The following is a 22,851-nucleotide window of genomic DNA, read 5'->3' as shown; positions in this document are numbered from 1 at the left end:
TTCAGGTTGGTGAATGTTTGCGTGCTTCATGATCATTACTGAAACCTGTCTATATCCAATTAAAGATGCTGTAACAGCAGAGGTGTGAGTAGCCTTGTATACAGATGGAGAGAACGTGTGCAAAGTGTCTTTTTTCAAAATTTAAATACATTTACAATATGTCTACAATCTGTGTTGTCATTCTGATTGTCCATAATATAGATCTGTTATGTTGCTCCACCTTGTACATGTGGCATCTCCTGCTCTGTTCATTCTGTCTGTTGCCCCTGCTAAGGTTTGCTGAGCAGGATGTGGACAGTTTTCTCTGAAACCAGCTGTGGCTGTAACAAAAGGCTACAGTAAAAAACTTAAACTGGGGGCAACTTCAGGGTTGGTTATATTTCTATGCAGGTTTTTTAATACGCACATTTCAAGCCATATATATATATATATATATATATATATCCAATGTTTATAAAAAGATATTATTCTAGCTCCTTTAATAGAAAAAATATAGGTAAAAGAGACCAAGTTGACGTAACACCAGTGCTTTAAATCCCTTTTCTCTGTGCATATCTGTAAACCTTTTCTTCTCTCCTCTTTACTGTCTAGATGCCCAACCTCTCAGAACACACACACACACACACATACTCTCACACAGAATACAATATTTAATCTTGATTAGATTCAGAGTCTCGCTCTGCTCAATACTGCTTAGCAGAGCAGAGAAGAGAGATGGATTGAAGAAGGACAAGGGCAAACAAGTCAAACCTGCAGTATGTGGCACAACAGACTGCAAGAACACAAAGAGAACAAAACGAGTAGCTTAAAGAAATTTGTAAGGCTGCAATTACGGATGACACTGAAAACAGTTTTCACCTTCATGAAGTAGATTGTACTATAAAACTGATGGATTAGACTGAGTTAGTTTTAGTTTGGTGAACCCAAAAAAACTAGATTTATCATTTCTACAATAACAACATCTCAGACTCATTATCCTTTAAATATAAAATCTTTATGAAATGAAAAGTGGTTCTGACATTGATCACTGGATGAAGTTTAAAAAGGATAAAGAAGAATAGAAATCAGTCACTCTCACTCATTGATCCATTGAACCGACACATAGTGACGGTTGATGGAAAACCATAGGGAAAGCTGAAATTATTATTATTTATTATTAATTTTTATTATAGTGTATTGTAATAAACTACTTTTATTGGCTTGTTATGGAGCTTCGACTGCCTCCTGCAGCTCACCAATCGTGTTGTGTTCCTAAACTCTCACATCTATTATTTGAATTAGGGATTTTTCTGCTGGTTGTTTTTGATCTTTTGATTGACTAACTTGAATATTTTGTCTATGAGACACTGTATTGTAAACCCACCAACAACAAAAAATTTGCAACTTCTTTCTTTGTTTACGCTGAGAATCTTCCGGTATTTGTCTATCTAACTCTTTTTTTACTTGGAAAAAAAGGATGAAATAATTGTGATTTTTTTTCCTACAAATTAAGTGCCTGATTAATCAACATATTATTATGTTTCCTCTTCTTTTTCTTCTTCTTCCTCTTCTTCCTCTTCTGGATTGTTTGTACTTTTCACTAGATTTGAATGGATCACAGCTGACAGTGAAATACGCCTGCTGTTTATACATCAAATCAGCGTCTGTCATAACATGTAAATTGAAAAAGAACATGTGTTGCAATCTGTGTGTGTGTTGGCCCGTTGGATTTACTTGATGTATTTTCCACGTATATGTTTTCTGGAAGCCTGCCTGTCTGTCCTGCACATGTGATGTGGTTTTCCACTATACACACTATAATTAGATTCAGTGCAGAACATCAAATTTACTTTCAAGCTAAACAGAACAGACTTATGACACACACATTGTTGATCCAGTTAAAATGTGTGAAGGTTTATCGCATCTTTGTGCAAATATGCTGGGACCAACTGTCCTATTGGACAGTCAGACATCCTGGCTGCAGTCATTTGTGCTATGCTCTGAACAAACAGTGCTTGCTCACTGTGAAATTTTAGTTTTATAATACATTTAATAGCTGCTTTCTTTCCCAGATGTGTGAATGTGTAGGCCTGCAGTGACAGTGTCTGTCCTAACACTACATTAGATAACCGGAGCATCCAGCAGAGCTCATTGATAATCAGATAGAGATACGGAAACATATTTACTGGAAGTCTTAGTATGTATTTGGAAGTTTTACTGGCACTGAGATAGATTAAAACCTACCTAAGCTAAGTGTTTGAGAATTGAATTTAAATCAAACTTATGTCATTGACAGGTTTGCTGTAGTTCTACCAGTGAAACTTCTTCCAGAAAACTCAGACCCTAAGTCTCAAACTCTCAGACACTAAGACAATTTATTACCCTGACTGTCCATAGTAAAATTACCGTTCACAGGCCGATCTCCTGATGTTTTTACCAAAAGCTTCTAAAGTATGGTAGTCTGGTTGTAGATACTTGAGCATATCTTGAAACAATGCTGTTGTGATTGTGTAGGTAATGTAATGTGCACAGGTAATGTTGTAGACATTTGTCCTATTCTTTATACTAGATCTTTGAAGAAATGATGAAAGGACATTGGTCAGAAAAAGCAAGGTGCGAAGCATGATGAACCATTTTAATTTAACATACTGTATGTCTGCATAGGGAAAAACACCACAGTTTCTCATTTTATACCTTCTGTACCTTAGACCTTTCACCCTCAAGATCCATCATCTGTTACATCCTTCTGGGCTCAACAAAGAACAAACCCTTTTTTATGGATATAAATGTAGATGCTGTACATTGTCTTAAATTCTAACCTTCATGACTAAATTTGCTCTATTTTACCACAGTGAGTAGATGATTCCTTGCTAATATTACATGTACACAGACACTGTATGGAATTGAATAGATTTTTGCTACAATTTGCTTGTACTTCTCGAGTATTGTCTCATGTGCAGCCTGAACAATAAATGAATGACCAATTAACCTGCTCCTGGACGATGTGATTGAATTAAATTTTGGTCATCTGTGTTGCTGACTGCTGATTAAATGTCTGAGCAATTACATGGTAGTTTTCCACATTTCTGCTGTCGGTGTACATGATAAATCTAGTGGACTTTATTTTAAATACTGGAGTTGTACATTTTAAATGTTATGGTTAAGGAGAGACACCGAGACACTGACATCAGCTGCGTCAGTGAGAGAATAAGCATCTGGCTAGTATCAATGATGAAGGATACAACACAGAAGCCAGTCTCCCAGATGCTCAGTCATCCATCATACAGTATTAGACTCCAGCAGGGTTATCGCTAACATAATCAAAGAGAGACAACTGCCTATTGTTCATCTCTGAAGTGCAAGGTTTTAGGTTCAATCCTGGGAACCTCTCATGTAGCCTGAACTCCATACCTTTGCTCAGAGTCACTTACCGATTACAGTCCAGGGGATTGTGATATATCGACCACCGGGCAAGCTGGGGAACTTCTGGGATGAGCTTGACGTGTTGCTGTCCCACTTCCCTGAAGATGGCACTTCTCTCATTGTCATGGGAGACCTGAACATCCACCTTGACAAACCACAGGCGGCTGACGTGTTTGCTCTCCTAAAGACGTTTGACCCACAAAGCTGGCAAAAACCTCGCCCGGAACTGCACTGCAGAAAACATGTTGGTCACTCCTCTGCATTTATCGGATCATTTCTTTATTCAATTCACAGTCTTCAGCCCTAGACCTTCGCATTCTACCACCACACTTGTAACATCCCGTCGTGACCTCAGGTCTCTCAACCCGGATCTCTTCGCTGGTCTCCACAACTCTGCCCCCAACACAGGACCTCTTCAATCTCGATGCAGATCTAGCCACAGACAGCTTCTCTTGTGGAGAATTAACGACCTGTCTCCCTTCTTCCATATTTGGCCAAGACAATGGAACGAGCAGTTTACAATGGACTCTCAGACTTTCTTTCCAAGAACAACTTCCTCAACGTCAACCAATCTGGCTTCAAGGAGGGTCACTCCACATAAACGCCACTCCTGTCTGTTGTGGAATCTCTTCGAGCTGCAAAACCCACAGGTCAGACTTCTGTCTTAATCCTCCTTGATCTATCTTTAGCCTTTGACACTGTGAACCATCCGAAACTCCACAATCTCTGACTTAGACATCTCTGGATCAGCTCTAGCCTGGCTTCATTCTTACCTATCGGGACGAAACTTCAAGGTATCCTGGGGAGGCATGTTTCTCACTCTCATAGCCTCTCTACCAGTGTGCCACAGGGCAGAGGTTCTTGGTCCTCTTCTTTTTTCTGTCTATACTGAATCCCTGGGTTCTATCATTTACTCACATGGTCTTTCCTATCACTGCTATGCTGATGACACACAACTCTTCCTGTCCTTTCCACCAGACGACTCCATTGTCTCATCACGCATTTTTGCCTGTCTCTCAGACATCTCTGCCTGGATGAGACAGAGGCATCTTCAGCTCAACATCTCTAAGACCGAAGTCCTTGTCTTCCCAGCCAGACCTTCATTGCAACACATCAGCATCAACATTGGAGCTACAGTGATTGTCCCCACTAAGTTGGCCAAAAATCTGGGAGTCATCATAGACGACCAAATGAGCTTTAAGGACCACATCTCCTCAGTCTAGAGGACATGCAGATTTGCCCTCTACAACATCAGGAAGATCAGACCCTACATCATGGAATATACAACCCAACTCATTGTACAGGTCCTGGTCATATCTCGTCTTGATTACTGCAACGCTTTGTTGATGGGGTTACTGTTATCCACAATCAAACCTGATAATCCAAAACGCAGCAGCTCGCCTCATTTTTTATCTGCCAAAAAGGACCCATGTAACACCTCTCTTTAGATCTCTACAGGCTTAGGCTTCCTGTAGCTGCTCGCAACAGGTTGAAAAACAGAACTCTTCCGCACCTTCCTTTGCAATTAAATACATTTTTTTTAAATGAAAGAAAAAACAAAAAAACTTTCTTTCTTCTCTTCGTCACACTTGCATCTCGTGAAATGTTAACACTTTTCTGATAGGACTTTGCTTTGATGTTTTCTCCTTGACTTAGATTCTTGCTTGCCTGATACCTCACTTGTAAGTCGCATTGGATAAAAGCGTCTGTTAAATGACTAAATGTAAATGTAAGTCAGTGAACGAAACTATATTTTACAAAAGAATTCTTGGTCTTGGAAATCGTGCTTCTGTAAACTAACCTATTTTCATTCTTCTTCTGCTCCTTTAAACCATAGCCACAGAGAAGAGTAATAATGTGCCAAACATGCATGTACATGCACAAACACACACACACACACTTTCCCAGAAGGTGTATTGTTTATATTCTGCTCAATTCTTTCTCCAAACAAGGTAGAAGTGTTCCCTGGCCAGTTATTCCTCTTCATTTACATGATAAATGGTTATTCATTTCTTCTTTTGCAGCAAGACTGTTGTTATTCTAAAATGTAAATGAGAGGTGAGGATTGTCTGTGTGACTGCAAAGGGAGGTGAGCTTTGTCAGAGCACAGCTGTAGCACACCACACGACATGCTGTTCAAAGACACAGAGCGATGCTTTAGGTTTGTTACGAACATACAGTCCCTTACTTTCTGTGCATTTTTGTTGTTCATTGTCATCATGATCTTTTCTTACACCTTTCATATGTAAGAGAAGACAATAATAAAACCCAATAAACCCCTACTCTATTGCTCACCATAGTTGAAAATCTTAAGCAACAAATTCACAGAATTTTGAAGACGTCAATGTGTGTTGTGTGTGTGTGTGTGTGTGTGTGTGTGTGTGTGTGTGTGTGTGTGTGTGTGTGTGTGTGTGTGTGTGTGTGTGTGTGTGTGTGTGTGAGAGAGAGAGAGAGATGTAAGAATTCTGCTTCTATTAAAGTGCACTATTTTCCTCCAGTAAGAAATGCATATGTTACTAGATGTAGGTGTGATGAAAACACTATTGTTAGTAAAGAACAGAAGAGCCATGGGACTATTTATTTTTGGGGGCCAAGAGGCTCCGATCATTTGAGAAGGTGTCACTCAGCAACTTTCACAGGTGTGAACTGATGTCTTACAGCATACAGATTTTCTTCATACAACAGGTTTAGACAGAGCTCCTTGTCATGTTACCATCTGTGGAGACCAGCTTATCATCCCACCGTAGGTCTTTTGGCCTCCCTGGATCTTTTTTAAGAGTATACAGAAATGGCCTGCTGCTTTGTACAGTCAGCCACTCAAATAGATTATAGTTGGCTTTGTAGTTGTATACAAGTCTCCAAGCAAGTTCTGAGGGTTTCAAGTAATTTTACTGGCTGTGTTGACCACTGTAACTTGATTCTTGATTAAAATACACTTGTTAAAGCTATCCTGTTTCCCAGTAACTAGGCATGTATAGTTACTGAGCTTTGATGCTGATTGACTAGGACTTTTTCTATTCTTGATTGTATTTAAGCAGTTTAGTCTCTCCCATAAAAGTACTGAAATTTGATACCCTAGTTTAAAATAAGTCATATCCTAATTAAGTTTTTCTGTGTAATCAATAAAATGAGAATGGAGGTGTGTTTTAGAAATACCTTTATTTGTAATAGAAATCCAGTGTCAGCGTGCTATTCACAAGCAATATCAGTTAATTAAAAAAAAAATACATCTTAGAAGTCCTACTAGATAATCAAGAGTACTTGATTTGCATGTAGCTAAAAAGGGGCTACCTAGCTAAGTTAATTTCAAAGGCACAAGACAGAATGTTCAGTAAAGTAAAAAAGATCCCTAGAGTAATAGCTAAAGACTGTGAAATATACTGTGAAAATGTCTTGGGGAGAGTTGAAACAAAGGTAGAATTTTTTTGAGAAGAACACAACAGTTCACTACATACATCATAAAAAACAAAAATTGCACACTAGCAAGAAAACATTTCCCAGAAGCAAAGTATGGTTGCTAACCATTCAACCCTTTATTAAAACAGCATTTTCATTAGTTTTTTTCACCATCTGTTTTCATGTTTGATGGGTATGTTTTATACACATGAAAACAATCATGACTTTATACTTACTTTAACTTAAAGCTCCTGAAATCACCACTCTATAAGGGTTGACACAGAGTGAGACACAACCTAAGTCTAAATGTTTTATTGTTGTACACAAGCTGATAAAAATGTATGTTATAACTGTCCCCCTGCTACAACTGTGTTTCCTACACTAAAAATGTTATATTTGCAGTCAGCTGTACATTACTAACCAGAGGAATAGCTCAGATCAGAAGGGGGACATTTGTCACTAAAATACAACATAAACCTCTAAAACTGGGGACCTTCTAAATGAAAGCCTGTCTCCTAAAAGAGGTTAGTACTGGTACAAATGTGAACCATTTAAAGACTATACAGATAGAGACTGAAAGAGTGATGAGGAATTAATCAAATGTGTTTTTATAATATTGAACAGGAATTAGTCCTGTCTGTCTGCCTCTCTATCCCCACCACCTCCACTGCTCATTAGTACTTCTGTCCTTGTCAAATACCCTCTTTCTATTCATACCTTAATAAAAGTGTTGCCAGGATTCTATGTAGTCTCCCAGCAACAGAGCTGCAGCGATTTTGGACTGAGAAATGCTCTGGCAGAAGTGCAAACTAACCTTAAGAAGAGATTGTAGAGGAGCAATCAGCACTGTGAGAGTCAGGGCTTCAATTGCCGGTTTTGGATGATGCTTTATTGTGATGGAGATCTCACAGTGGGTCAGACCTAATGTAATCTAAACCTAAAGTCTCTTCTTGTCTTTATTTGTAAGTACAAATTAAATTATATTTTGTCAGAGCAGCCAGAGTAAAATGTAATTTAAATGTATTTAGTGGTTTACAATTGGACATGGGGAGAGCACTTTGTTCCAGGGCAGAACTAATAAACTTTTACCCTTAATTAACCAACTATTACCAGTGTAATAAATTGTGTATATTTAATTTTAGTAGGACCCGAAAATAGGAGATTTGAAATGTGAAAACGGAGTTTATTAACAAAAGGATAAAAACAACTCAAAATCCCTCCATGAGGAGGGCAGGAATAACACACAACATGAACTTAAACACATTGAGCGGAAAAGATAAACTAAATAAAAGTACGAGGGAACTAACTCAATAACTAAGGGGAGGCACACACGAACAAACTGACAGACTGAAGTGGACAAATGAACACTCAGGGCCTAACAAGCGGAGATAACAAAAGACAAAACCTAGACACAGAGACAAACAGGAAAGCAAACCTCAGACCAAAACATAAGTGGGAGAGTCCAAACACAAGGCTCAGGCAGGTCATGGAAAGGGTCCAAAAGCATAGACTCAGCACAGGACCATTCACAGAGGAGGAGGGACAGACAATCTGGCAGCAAACAGTGTGGAAAGCTGGGTATAAGTACAAGGGGGCACAGGTGAAAACAATCAGGGTTAATGAGAAACAATTAGCTAAAGAAACTAACTGGGGAGTGGTGCTGAGAGTTAACAAAATAAAAGCCAGGAGAAGGAAGTAGAACTAAAGGAAACTGAAGTCCAGAAGCGGGAACTGTGACAATAAATAAGCTATAATGCACAGTGCTTCCTTGTACTAGTGGGTATAAAGAGCTCTAGATTTGGTTTGGAAGTGTGCTCTGCAGTGTTTTCTCTGGGAAAAGTGTCCTGGGACTGACAGGTGTGCTTTGAACTAACTAATGTGTCCAATCAACCTAAACCTGGACCAACACTAAATCACCAGTAACACTCACACAATTTGGTACTTTCCTGACATCTGAATGTTGGCTGCTGGCTTTGTCCACAGTGCAAATTAAATACTTGGAGTGTGTGTAACATGTGGAACAATTATGTAACAGTGCTTAGAATGTACATACATTGTTTTAATCACACAACTAGTTAATGGATTTAAGTTGACATAATTAACGTGATTATAACAGAAAGGTTGGTAGATCAGGCTCAACTGGTGTATAAATTAAAGATATTATAACCCCACCTGCTTGTATTGTCATGGTGACCCAGATTTATAAATTCTGGGGAGCATGACAACAGTGACTTAGTCTTCTTGTTTTTTTGTTTGTTTTTTTGTCTATGAAGGGTCTGAGTAAGCAGGTATTCCTGTGTGATGGGGACCATAAAACATTAGAAGAGTTTTCTGGGATGCATAGTGAAGTAGCCAGACATAACTAGTGAGCAAAGTGATTACAAGCAGAAAAAGTTACACAGTGGAAGGACTTAACTGTTGTTGGAACCCACAAGGTTAATACTTTAATATGACTTATAGTTAGGTGCAGGAATATTCTGGAGTCTGCTGGATGCCTAGCAACATCATGGCTCAGACAAGACTGCCAGCAAGTCAATGTAGCTGACACTTTTCTAGGTCAAGATTCAAAATCTAATGTGTGAGGATCCTTGATATGATATGTTTTTAAACCCCTGTTGTAAAGTTTTCACATTAGCAACTTGTGTGTATGCTAACAGTGACACAGAGACCGTCTCTGCAGTGCACAGGGAGACATGGACTTGTCAGCCAAACTGGGTCAGTTGGATCCCCACACAACCAATTATTGCCAATTAATCCTACAATCTCCACTCTCGATCTCTCTATTCCACTGGCCTGTTCTGCTCCATTTGATGAGCATTCACTCTGACAGTTGATGTACCATTTCTTTCTCTCTCTTTCCTTCTCAACCACAGTAGCTGTAGCAGTAACTGTGGCTGCCTCAGTGTTCAACAAGCCTGTCCCGCTTAAAGAGCTGAGATGATTCGCACTGGCAGAGAACTCTACTGGCTGATGGAAATATTTTAGAATCATAAGGAAACTGTCAAAGAAACTACAAAAATGGTGACCATAATTTCAGTCTCACAATTACTGTAATTGTGATTAAAAATAATCACAATTATTTTGGTATCTTTTCTATAATAAGGTGAGATAAGAGAATACTTTAATTTGTAAATAAACTTCATATGTGCTTCATATGATTTGCTCATTTTTTACTGATTTCAGTCATTTATTTAGTACAATATTATCTTCCCTGAATACCTACAAAATTAAGGGTAATGAGTTGTGCTCAAATTTTATCCTTCAAAATAAAAATGTAAAAATGATTTATCATCTGACCAGCAACTGACTTTATTTACATATTTACTGTTATACTTCTTATGTTTACATAATACATAGGAATACAGTAGTGCTAGAGGAATGGATGCATCATAGGTATTAAATAGGACTTGTTCTGCATTAATTGCATGTCAGTTCCTGTGTGATACATCAGCTGTCAGGACTGTGGTCAATACTGGGCAGGACAGGATCTAGCCATTAAGCTACGCTACGCTATGCTCATGTCTGAGTGGATCAGATTCAGATTCACACATTAGCCACTATGTTGCTCTGTTAAAAGCAGTTCAGCAGATGTAATTACTGAATTTTCAGTGAATTTTAAAAAAGGCTGTTCAGACTGACATATGCCATCTGATGACCCGCTGAAAGGTTTCTGGCTAATCACTACACCATTGTCCAGCAAAACCTGGCATATTCTTTGCTATAATGTAACATCACACAATAGGGCGGCTGTAGCTCAGCTGGTAAAGGCAGTCGGGTTCGATCCCCGGCCCTGGCTATATGTCGAAGTGTCCCTGGGCAAGACACTGAACCACTAACAGCCCATTCCCCTCCCCAGCTGTTCAGTGCCGGTCCGAGCCCGGTAGAAATTTGGGAGGGTTGCGTCAGGAAACGCATCTGGCGTAAAAACTGTGCCAAATCAACATGCGGACATTGATCTGCTGTGGAGACCCTGAACTCACGGGATAAGCTGAAAGGACAAAAAAAAAAAAAAAAAGTAATATCACACAACAAGGTGATATGATACATTTCAAAAAATGTCTTGTACAGCATTGTATATAAATAAAGTTGAATTGAGTAAAAAAATATTGAAGCGTCTGAGAAGCCATAAAATCCAGGATAACTTTATGTGGACTTCCTGGCTCCTGTTTCAGTGTGTCAATTGTACTTGATGCCCCCGATCGACACAGCAGAGCTAACTTAAACTAAGAATGTACATTTTTCTCTATGACTCAAATACATTTTTAATTTAGTGTTATGTGGGACACCTTCTGAAATGGTCTCCTTACAACTTGGGCAGTTGTAGAGGTCACTGTGTCCTTGTTGTCCATGTTTTGGACCCTCGCCTCAACATCTAAATTTCCATGCATTAAGAATTCCCTCACTGGCTAGATGCAGATTTAGAAATAGAACTGTGTCCAAATACAGTACACACCTGGCAATATTTTCAATAATGATGAATGGTTTCACCTCATTTAAGTTTATAATGACTATAAAGACTTTAAACTTTATTTAAAGGTTTGTCTTCAACATTTGATTGTCAACATTACACTCTCTGAGTTTTCCTACCCCCCTGTGTGGCTCTCTGCCTCAAACCCATTGTTTCCTTCTGAAAAACATCTTTTAAATGAACTCACTAACCACTTTATTAGATGCGCCTTGTTAGTGCCAGGTTTGGCCCCCTTTTGCCTTCAGAACAGCCTTAATTGTTTGTGGCATAGTTTCAACCATTTGCTGGAAACATTCCTTAGAAGATTTGGTCCATATTGACATGAAAGCATCACACAGTTGTGAATTGTCGGCTGCACATCCATGATGCCAATCTATACTTCCACCACCACATCCCAAAGCTGCTCCATTCAATCAAAATCTGGTGAGTGAGGCCATTTGAGTACAGTGAACTCATCATCATGTTGAAGAAACCAGTGTGAGATGATTTCAGCTTTGTGACTGTAGTCATAAAGGGATGAACATGGGCAGCAACAAAACAATAGGCAGATTGTGGCATTTCAACAATGCTCAGTTGGTGCTAAAGTGTGCCAGAAAATATTCCCCACACCATTACACCACCACCTGAGCCATTGATACAAGGCAAGATGGATGCATGCTTTTGTGTTGTTTAAGCCAAAGTCGGACCCTTCGATCCAAGGATCATCAGAAGCAGAGGCATTTTTGCCATTTTCTCTTCATCAGACTATTCTCTGTAAACCCTAGAGGTGGTTGGGTGAATATCCCAGTAGATTATCAGTTTCTGAAATACTGAGATACTCGTATGCCACAACAAACCAAATTTAAAGCCACTTAAATCACCTTTCCCCATTCTGATGCTCTGTTTGAACATCAGCATATCATCTTCACCATGTGCCTAAATGAATGGCTGAATGAATGAATGATTGGCTGATTGGATATTTGCAAAAACATGGTGTATTTAATAAAGTGACTGGTGAGGGTACCTCATGAATTCATAGTTTCATTATTCAAAAAGCTAACTAATTCCCTAAAACATCGGGTTCTGTAGGTTTTAATGAACTTACTCAGTTTCATTGGCGGATGAATCCACATTTAGTGCTCTGGTAAACATTTTTGGCAAAAAGCAGATGTATGTGTGACTGTGTCGAAATCAAGTATTGATAGTGATGAAAGAACATATCAGCCTATCAGCCAGTGTAACAGCATGAAATGACTGGTGCTGAAGTCTTTGCCAGGATCCTCTCTGCATTGCTGCATCCTCCTCAGCTGGTCTGACACATAGGTATCCACCCTCTCTCTGCTATTGATGGACCTCTTATTCAACAACAGCTGCTCATAAGTTCGCAGGTTCACAAACACGCACGCTATGTGGTTTCATAATGCTGTTTAAATGTTGTGTGTGTGTGGGTGTGGGTGCGCGCGTGTGTGTGTTTGTGTCATTTCTGTTTTGTTAATGTTGGTGTCAGGGGCCAGAGAATGCATTATGTAAAAGCCATAAGATAGGAGAAAGACTTATATGTGTTCAAGTATTTTGGGATATAAATATGTCTGTTTTGCTCAGTAGGTGTATGTTAGTCATATTAAAACGTCCCTCCCTCTCCCTGAACTATGAACAGCTGCATTAATGCTAAAGACAGATGAGAGACACAGAGAGAGAGGGAGAGAAAGAGTGTGTGAAGGCATATGCATGAGCAGACTGCTTTGTAGAGAGCAATGTGAGTGGGCTTCTATTATATTATTCATAATATGTTGTAGCTTTGTGTAATCCCTTTGCAATTCTGTGTTGTTGTACCCCATTAACAACCTGCTGTGCACTTTTATCTTCCATTGCTGCTCTTACTGAACAAAACATGTTTATTCACTTGGTCCGTGATGTGTAATTGTTCAAAACAAATAGCAAGTGAAGATCTTAGCCAAAAGAAATAAATGTGGATACTCCAAAGAAAACCTGAAAACAGAGTCTGCAGCACAGTAAATTACGCCTTGCAGTTATTAAAGAGTTGATTTTTAAGAATTACAATGACCAGCCACAACATTATCAGCAACTGATAATATGTTACGATGGATATTGGTTTAACACAAAGTATTTTATGGTACCCAATACAAAGCAGCTCGAAAACAGCTGAGGCTGAAAAATGAAATGGCAGCACTTGTCACTTCCTCAGTACTGTTGCTCAGGTGCCTTTCAGCAAAGCATCAAAGCCCATACTGCTGCAGTGAGTATAGAGAGCAGTAGAACACACTTTGGCTGTAGTCGAGAGCTTTTCTCCGTAAAAAAAATAAAGGCAACCGAAGAAAAGTCAAAACAGCTTTAGATATGCACAATAAGCAGGAAGTGGCTTGCATATAGCTGCTTGTCCACACAGACATGTTAGAAGTAAGACCCCAATACTGTTCCAGGAGCCTAATGAAATCAGAGTGCTCCCCGTATCTCTACATAGAAGTATTAAAAGGATAATCACATTCTGGTATTTACAGCGGCTCAGTCTTATTGGTATTCTTTCCCTAATCATGTTATAGCTTCAATGGATGGAAACATTGATAAAATTGGGTTTATTGTTTTCTGTAGGGTTGGTGTTTACACATGCTGGATTAGCAGCGTTTTTAGAGGTAGTATATTGATTCCCATTAAATTTGCGTGGGCCTTTATACTCAAATTAATACAATGAAAGGTAATGCTTCATGTTTAAGCTCTGAAGATGGATTGTTGTTGCTGTACTGTCAAATCCAAAGTACTTACTTAAAGTACTCCATCATTGTACTTGTTTATGGTCACTTTATAGGTGCACGGAGTGAACAGCATCCAGGTTAGTTTGCCAAGAAACTCATTCTGAACTCTTCCCCCTGCAGGTTGGAGTGGGTGGAGATCATTGAGCCACGCACCAGGGAGCGGATGTATGCCAACTTGCTTACAGGCGAGTGCGTATGGGATCCCCCGCAGGGTGTTCGCATCAAGCGCACCGGTGACAACCAGTGGTGGGAGCTTTTTGACCCCAACACCTCCCGCTTCTACTACTACAATGCCTCCACCCAGCGTACAGTGTGGCACCGGCCCCAGGGCTGCGACATCATCCCCCTGGCTAAGTTGCAGACTCTGAAGCAGAATACCGATGCCGGCAACCCCCGTCCTTCTAGCGGAGGAGGTGGCAGAGCATCGGCCGACAACAGCCCAGGCCGCAACAGCGGGGTCAGCCGAGAAGGAAGTACCTCCTCATCCCTGGACCAGGAGCTGTCTGAAAAACAGGGCAATAGAGAAGAGGGAGACAGGTAAGACTGCTGGTCTCAGAAACACTGGTGTGTTTACAGGTATCGGAGCATATACAGTTTATTTGTGAAAAGAGTTGTTGTAGAAGCCACTTAAACCATTTAAGGATTTACCACATTATGCATAAATTCAATATTGGTTACATTAAGTGTCACTTTTGTTTTCTGGTGCAGACGCAATATGTGTGGGAGCTTTTAACAGATAGCAATTGCAACTAGATTCACTGCAGTTTTCACACCACTACCGTGAATTCTGCGGCATAGTGACACATATTATGCTGTGTCTGTGAAGTAAGTACAGAAAACATCAAAGTGTAATGCCATGAGAAAAATGTTTAAGTTTCATAGTGCAGGAAAGAACAGATAGGATTTTTTCCCTATAGTCCATAGGAGTTTGTGAAAAAGTTCTCTTTTCAACTATATTTAGAATAGTTTAGTAGCTTGTTCCACCACTTGTGGGACCACTGAACTGAAAGCTTTGCTTTGGATCTCTTGCTGTGTGATGTAGGGACCACCAGTGACTGTTCATTGGCAGAGCAAAGGGATGGGATGGTTGACTTGGGGTGGTGTTTAAGTAGGCAGGTGTTTTTGAGTCGACTAATTGTAAGCAAGTGTCAAAGCTTTGAACCGGATGCATGTGGCTCCTGGAATTCAGCGAGACTTCCTGCTGCATGTTGGATCATCTAGAGAGGTGGATGGTAGAACCCAGGGCTGTAGTAGAAGGTAAAAAGGAGAGGACCAAGCCGAGCCAAGCCCTTTGGCACACCGGGGGAGAGGTTAGAAACTTGCCCCTGCCGAGTTACCTTGAAGGTTTGTCCAGATAAGACATAAGCCAGTCCGAAGCTGTACAGTATTAGAGATGCCTAAGTCAGAGTACAGGCAGAAGAATGTGGTGGTTCACAGTGTCAAAGGCTGCTGATAGATCAAGAAAGATTAGGATGGAAGATTGAACCACAGCTTTTGCAGCTCCCATGGATACCACAACCATCAGGAGAGCCGTTTCTGTAAAACTACCGCTCCTGAAGCTGGACTGGTTGAAATCAAGGAGATTGTTCAGATAACAAATAAACATATCATTCATCATATCAAAGCTGCTAGATGAAGTTAGCAGGATGTTGCCATGGTTGGGAGAACTGTGAGCTAACAGCTGCCACCTTATCAGTGAAAAATCCATCAGCAGTGAAAGAGGAAGATGGAGGATGCAAAAGGGGTTGGAGGAGTGATTTGAAAGTGGAAAACATCTTCCTGGTGTTAGTATCCTGGTAGCATTCAGTTTTTGACTTGGTGACACTATGAAACACTGCGGCAGACTGTGGCTTTTGATAAATTACTTGCATTGTTGTTTTACTTGCTAAACGTTTAGTGTGCGTGTCATCAAGTGTAGTGCAGAGAGAGACTGCACTGTGATCGCCACAACTATACTTTCTGTTGATCTCATTTGCCAAAAAATGATTCTTGCAGTGGTGAAACCAAATGTTTACATGCATCCGCTAATTTATAGCAAGTATAAATAAAATACATGTTATTGGTCAGCACCTGTTTAAAGTAATTCAATAAGATTTTTCTATCTCTTTTTCTTTCTGTCTCTCTCTCTATATATATATATGTAAATGTGTTTTGTTTGTTTTTTTTACAGAAAATGTGTTGCTAGCATATCAAAATGAGCATGTGAAAAATTCAATTTGTTGTCTATATACTATTTGCACTTTACACTTGGTTTCAAATAATTCACAAATCATTGCATTCTTTTTTCAAATTTACATTTTATAACTGGTTTGCACCACAGTGCTTAAGTTAAAATGTTCTAGACATGTATGATGAGTTCTGTATTTCATGCTGATGAGTTTGAAGTCTGCAGAATTTTCTATCATAGATATTTGAACGGGACAGTAAAATAGCTGTTGTGCTATCAAACACTTTGATGTTGTATTTCATTTAGTACAATGTGTTTAGTGATCCTAAACACTAAACAGTTCATAGTCACTAAGCAGAACAAAGTAAAGTAAATGAATGAACAAATAGGAGGACGAGAGAGGTAAGGAGAGAAAGGGGGTCACAGTATAAAGTCACATTTTCTTACATGATTCTGATGATCCTCTGTGATGACCAAGTTGTAGAAATAAGCCAAGTGTAAATAACCCTAATTTACATGCCACCTGTAGTTCTCCCTTATAGAGAAAGGTTAGAATTACATTGCCCATAATCTCATCCTTGAGTCTCTTTCTTCTCTCTCTTTCTCTCTCAGCATCTTGTCTCCTCCTTTCTGTGTCTGTCGCTGTCCATTAATTTCTCTCCTCTCTCACCTTCATAGCCTCTCACCACTCATTTTCTAGCTCTCTATTTCATCCTCAGGATCCTATCATTCCTTCCCCTCTGTCTAACCGCTCCTGGTTTGTGGGTTTGCAGTAATCTGCTGCAGTCGGCAGTGATTCGTGTATGTGCCTGGCTGGGGTCACAGTGTCCTGTGTCCTGCCTCAGCATTAGGACACACACAAACACGGAGTACACAGTGAGTTCCCACGGAGTAGCTTTTCTAAGCCAGTTATTCACATTGTGTACACTTTGAAACAGCAAATCACTGCTCTTATAGACAAATATAGACTCTGTCTGCATGTAGCTCAAGGTGAATATGTGGAGTGGTGCAGATTTGACAGAGTAATGCTGCAATTTTATTAACCCTTTACTGACCTGCTGATCAGCTGATGATTTTAAAAGCTCTGTTCTTATGAGTCGCAGAGAGGATTCAGTAAAATGCATGACAATCCCCCATTAGATTTGTATGTTGTTGTTTGTTTTTAGTTCTGGCCTGATGGTGGCGCTAGAAGAGGTTAGCAGAAACAGCATCAGACAATCTGGTCTCTAATTGCCAAGAGATTTGATCCGAACTAACGGAATATTAAATATTATATTAAATGATTAATCATTTCCCAATCAATGTTGCAATTTAACATCGTAATTTCCAAAATGAAAGGCTTAGATTTAAGCTTTTTTCGGCATTGCTTCATATGCAGACACTCTGTCCTCCCCTGCAGACAGCATGAACCCTGTAGAGGAAGTTAGTGAGGGTGGAAATAAACTAGTTTTGCATCGGTCCTATTAGCCTCGACATCATCTGGACCTATTTTGGTTTTATACCAGAGGATACACAACAGGAGCAGGTGTTGTACTAATTCGGTGGTCAGGTAATGCCACAAAAACCCATCTCTAGCGGTTCAATGAGGCCATATGTCAGTTGTGGAAATGCATTACAACAAGATGAATAAAAACATGAAAACACTGATGTTAGATTAAGAAAGGGATTTGTTAGCTCGGACCTGGATAATCCAGTCTTTTATAGAAGCAATGAACTGTATGTGTGGGATGTGTGAGTATTGACATAGAGAAAGAAGAACAGAAAGTTGTGCAAAGAATGATAAGGTTTGCTTCTCTCTCTTTGGTCTACATGATGACAGTGCATGTTGGGGGCAGCACGGTGAAGGGGTTGTTAGTGCTGCCACCTAACACCTAGAAGGTCCTCAGTTCAAATCCACCTGCCACTTATGGCCTTTCTGTGTCACGTTTGCATGTTCTGCTCGTGCTTGTACGTTAGGTTAATTGGTGACTCTAAATTGCCCCTAGGCGTGAATGGTTGTCTGTCTGTGTATGTCTCTCTGTGTTAGCCTTGACATAAACCCTGATGATGGATGGATGGATGGAGTGCATGTTGAGAGGAATGTAATGACACCAAAAACTCATGGTGGGATATAATAAAGTAAAAATCCATAATACTATTTTCAGAATTATAAAATAATTTTAAAAATGCACACAGTCTGTTTCTAGTTCATAAACAACCACAATGCCTGTTCAAGCCTCTTTGTTTCTTCAGCCGGTTGGTAACTTTCTCTCTCAGTCATTTAGCTGCCACAAGCTCCAGCGAAACCCTCTGCTCCAATACAGTTATCTAGGTGACATTTGTTTTACCCCCCTTGGTATCAATCTGTCAATTCCTGCATTATGGCTTTATTTCAGCAATGTTATGCACTCGTCGACTTTGGTTTGGTCCAATGTCTGTGTCACATGTCTGAGTGCTTGTTGTTGCTCCAGGTATGTTAAGCAAGCTGTTCTATCATGGGATCCCATCCATCGTCAGTACTGAGGCGTTTAACATACTCAGTTTGGTGACCGGCACGTTAGTTTACCTGCAGTGGAAAATTGCTGCTAATGTTGCATCTTTTTAAAGCTTGTCTCCCCCATATTGTTCAGTCTTAGTTGACCTAAAAAACGTATACTACATGTAGCACTATTTCACTGTGGATCTGTTTTAAGCATACTTACACTATACTTCTCATACTATAAATCTTAGCATGCTTGGTGAGAAACAAAGCATCATGCAACTCATGCAATTGTACTCAGTTGGTTATTGACAGTAGTACAGTCATGCTCACTTTGTACTTTCTCCACACATTGAAACCAAATTCCCTAATTTAGGAAATGTTCTGAAAATGAAATCTATTTTAAATCTCATCATGGATATGTCAGTTGGCTCATGTACTTATCCATCTACCCACCAGAGAGGTGTTATAGTTTTGTGTTTTAAAATTAGTTTTTATTTTGATAATATTTTTTGAATTCAACCTGAATTTGGTTTTAGTGGCGGTTTTAGTTCGTTTCACTAGTGGTTTTATTAGTTTTAGTTTAGTTTTTATGGAATCATTTCTATTTTGTTGATTTTACTTTATTTTATATTTTACATTTTACTAATTTTAGCTTAGGAAAAAGGTTGCCAAGGACCAGTGTAATGTGAAAAAAGATGTACTGATCATGAAGATTCATGCACTTATAGATGCATGAAGACTACAATACTTTAGTTTTAGACTGGCAAATCTTACTTTAAATGCAGGACTAGATTCATGAACAAAGAAATCATAGAAACAAAAATCAACATGGACATTTTTTGTGTTTACCTAAAAACATTAATAACAGACTGACAATCTGAGTTCCTCTTTGCATTTTAATTGGAATTAAGTAGTCTGAGTTTTAAATTTGAAGTGTAGTACACAATTCTTTGAAGCTTGTTTGTTACATTGCCTGTTTGAATTACCTGGTTGAATTAGTGGACTAATTGACAAGTGTGGTTTATCGATTGGTGCTGGTCACCACTGACCTTGTCTGCTGTTGCTAGATTTTGACTTTTCCCTCACTGTTTTTTCTTTCAGCTTTTGTAACTTTCTTTCTTTCAACTTGTGTAACACCCTTTTACCTTTAAAGATTTTTCTAGGTTTCTAGGTCACGGGCACAGTTAACTGAAGTGTTTAGAGTGCGACACTGATTAATAATCCATTCCAGCCATATATAGACAATATGGCTTTTATTATTTTATTTTAGTTCTCTTACATCTAACAATAGCTTTGTTTGGTTTTAGTTTATTTATTTTTTGTCTGTAAATGGTAAATGGTGTGCACTTATATGCCGCTTTTCTACCTTATTGGTACCTAAGGCGATTATTATGTCTTGATAATAAATCTTGAAAAGAGAATCAAATGGTATGAATGACCTCTTGCATAAGTAGCTTAACTTCTGCATTTAGATTTAGCATTTAGCAGTTGGGAAGTGTGTGTGCAGAGACTAGAGCATCAGGCTAAAGATGGCCTCTGGAGAGAGTGAATGCTGTTAAGGAGAGCGAGACAGGTAGTTTGTCATAGAGCACAGAGCTTCCTCTGTGACAGATGGGAGCTATTGACCTCTACACAGCTCTACCTTCCCCTACACACCAAGGATCTCGTTAAAGGAGGGAGTGACTGAGAGACAAACGAAGAGAAAGAAAGACAGAGGGGGACATAATGATAAAGGTCACAATAAAAAGAAAAAAGTATAAATGAAAAGTAATTGTTTCTCTTTTAGTCTGGATGGTTGCCCTTCTGTCACATGCGATGTAAATTAGAATCTTTTCATTCATCTGTGCAAGATAGAAAGCTGGAAATCCAATTATCAGTTATCACAGAAACCTACTGTACAATGAATGCACATCTGCCAGTTCATATTGTAAAACCCTGCATAGGAACAGTTATTTAGCAGATCAGAAAAATGCCTGTGTAGAGATACTTTATATTAATCATTTGCCTTTATTGTATAGCACCAATGAAGACACTGGATTAGCTAACTGACGAGAAGATAAGTTATTTGAAGCTCATGTTAGTGCAAGTAATCAACCCAAGCAGCTGGTCTTTATTGCAGGCTTGGAGCTGAGTGTTACACAGTGGAGAGCGTAGATAAATTTCCAGAGCATCATTTATCTTTAATTTTCTGAAATATTCTAGACAGTGGCTGAATAGTTACATACAGGAGTGGAAGCTCAGTAGTTTTAAATTTACTAATTTAGCTGTTTAAATTACAATTCATATAACTTGGAATTTCCTAATCTGTTCCTAAATACAAATTTACTGATTAATATCAATGGCTAAACTTTTTATTATGAACTTTATTTTTGTTTCTTATTTCTTATCTTGTTAACAAAGTATTATGGATTGTTAATGATGAAAATAAAAGAAGATAGCTTAATATTTACATCCCTACTCACACAATGAACTTAAACAGCCAGTTGAACGTTAAGACTGCTGTAGCTACAACAATCAACAGAATGCATCCAGAAATAATAAAGTAATGAAAAGAAGGAGTTGGCACTGAGCATAATTTTCTACAGATTAGCATTCATCATTATAATAAACCATATCAGCCACAGCATTGTAACCCTTGATAGGTTAAATAAATAACATAGATTTTTATTTATTTATTTTTTTGTCCTCTTGGCTTATCTTGGCTTATTGACTTGCCCTTCCTGACGCAACCCTCCCCAATTTCTACCGGCCGTGGGACCGGCACTGCACAGCTGGGGATGGGGATGGGCTGTTGGGAATTCAGTGTCTTGCCAAGTGGCACTTCAACATGTGGTCGGCCAAAAAACTTAAGGATCTGAATGGTTTTGGAAAGCTAATTGTAAGGATTAGATGATTGGTTCAGAAAATGCAACCACAAGGGGGCACAAGCCAGTGTCTTCTTGTGCCAGTCCCAAGTCTAGTTAAATTCAGAGGGTTGTGTCAGGAAGGGCATCCGACGTAAAACACATGCCAAATTAAAAAATGCGAATCATGACTTTCACACCGAAAATGACTCCCATACCGGATCCATCGGGGCCGGGTTAACAATGACCGCCACCGGTGCTGTTGACCTACAGGGTAAATTGGACTACTGTTGGTCGAAAAACGAGAGGAGGAAGGTGTGTTCGTAGGCAGAGAGAGAAGAGGAAAGCTAAGAATGTAGGACTGACAGTAGGGACTTTGAATGTTGGTACGATGACAGGGAAGGCTAGGGAGTTGATCGACATGATGCAGTGAAGGAAGGTGGGCATACTGTGTGTCCAGGAGACCAGGTGGAAAGGTAGCAAGGCTAGAAGCTTAGGAGCAGGGTTCAAGTTGTTCTACCATGGAGGAGTTATCCTGAAAGAGGATTTTGTGAGGAATGTTCTAGAGGTCATTAGAGTATCAGACAGGTTGATGAGTCTGAAGCTGGAAGTCGAAGGGGTGATGTCCAATGTTGTTAGTGGTTATGCCCCACAGGTAGGATGTGAGTTAGAAGAGAAGGAGAAATTCTGGAGTGAGTTAGATGAAGTGATGCAGAGCATCCCCAGAGGTGAGACAGTGATGATTGGTGCAGGACAGGAACACAGAAGGACAGAGCATGGTAGACTTTGTAAAGAGGATGGAAATGGCTGTAGTGAACACTTTCTTCCAGAAGAGGCAGGAACATAGGGTAACATATAAGAGCCGAGGTAGAAGGTAGGACGACATCTTGTGTAGACGTTATAATCTAAAAGAGATCAGTGACTGTAAAGTATTGGTAGGGGAGAGTGTAGCCAGACAACACAGGATGGTCATGTCTAAAATTACTCTAGTGGTGAGGAAGATGAAGAGGACAAAGGCAGAGCAGAGGAGAAAGTAGTGGAAGTTGAAATAGGAAGAATGTTGTGTAGCTTTAAGGGAAGAGCTGAGACAGAATCTGGGTGGTTTGGAGGTGCTTCCAGATGACTGGACCACTACAACTAATGTGATCAGGAAGACAGGTAGGAGGGTACTCGGTGTGTCATCTGGAAAGAGGAAAGTGGACAAGGAGACTTGGTGGTGGAACAAGGAAGTTCAGGAGTGTATACAGAGAAAGAGGTTAGCTAAGAAGAAGTGGGACACTGAGAGGACTGAAGAGACTCGACAGGAGTACAGGGAGATACAGCGTAAGGTGAAGGTAGATGTGGCAAAGGCCAAACAAAGAGTA

General features: G+C 39.6%; 1 protein-coding gene across 1 annotated transcript in view; it reads left to right on the top strand.

The window, feature by feature from the left end:
• The window catches only part of arhgap39 (Rho GTPase activating protein 39), a 97,717-nt gene that overhangs the window by 36,755 nt on the left and 38,111 nt on the right, over window positions 1-22,851 (top strand). The window contains exon 2 of the mRNA XM_067512101.1: window positions 14,137-14,553. Within this exon, the coding sequence (XP_067368202.1) occupies window positions 14,137-14,553 (417 nt within the window). The remainder of the gene's footprint in view (window positions 1-14,136; window positions 14,554-22,851) is intronic.

Source organism: Channa argus, chromosome 8, assembly GCF_033026475.1.
Source record: "Channa argus isolate prfri chromosome 8, Channa argus male v1.0, whole genome shotgun sequence".
Taxonomy (NCBI): Eukaryota; Metazoa; Chordata; class Actinopteri; order Anabantiformes; family Channidae; genus Channa; species Channa argus.
Note: the sequence above shows the minus strand (reverse complement) of the source record. Positions and strands in the feature narration are given on the sequence as shown.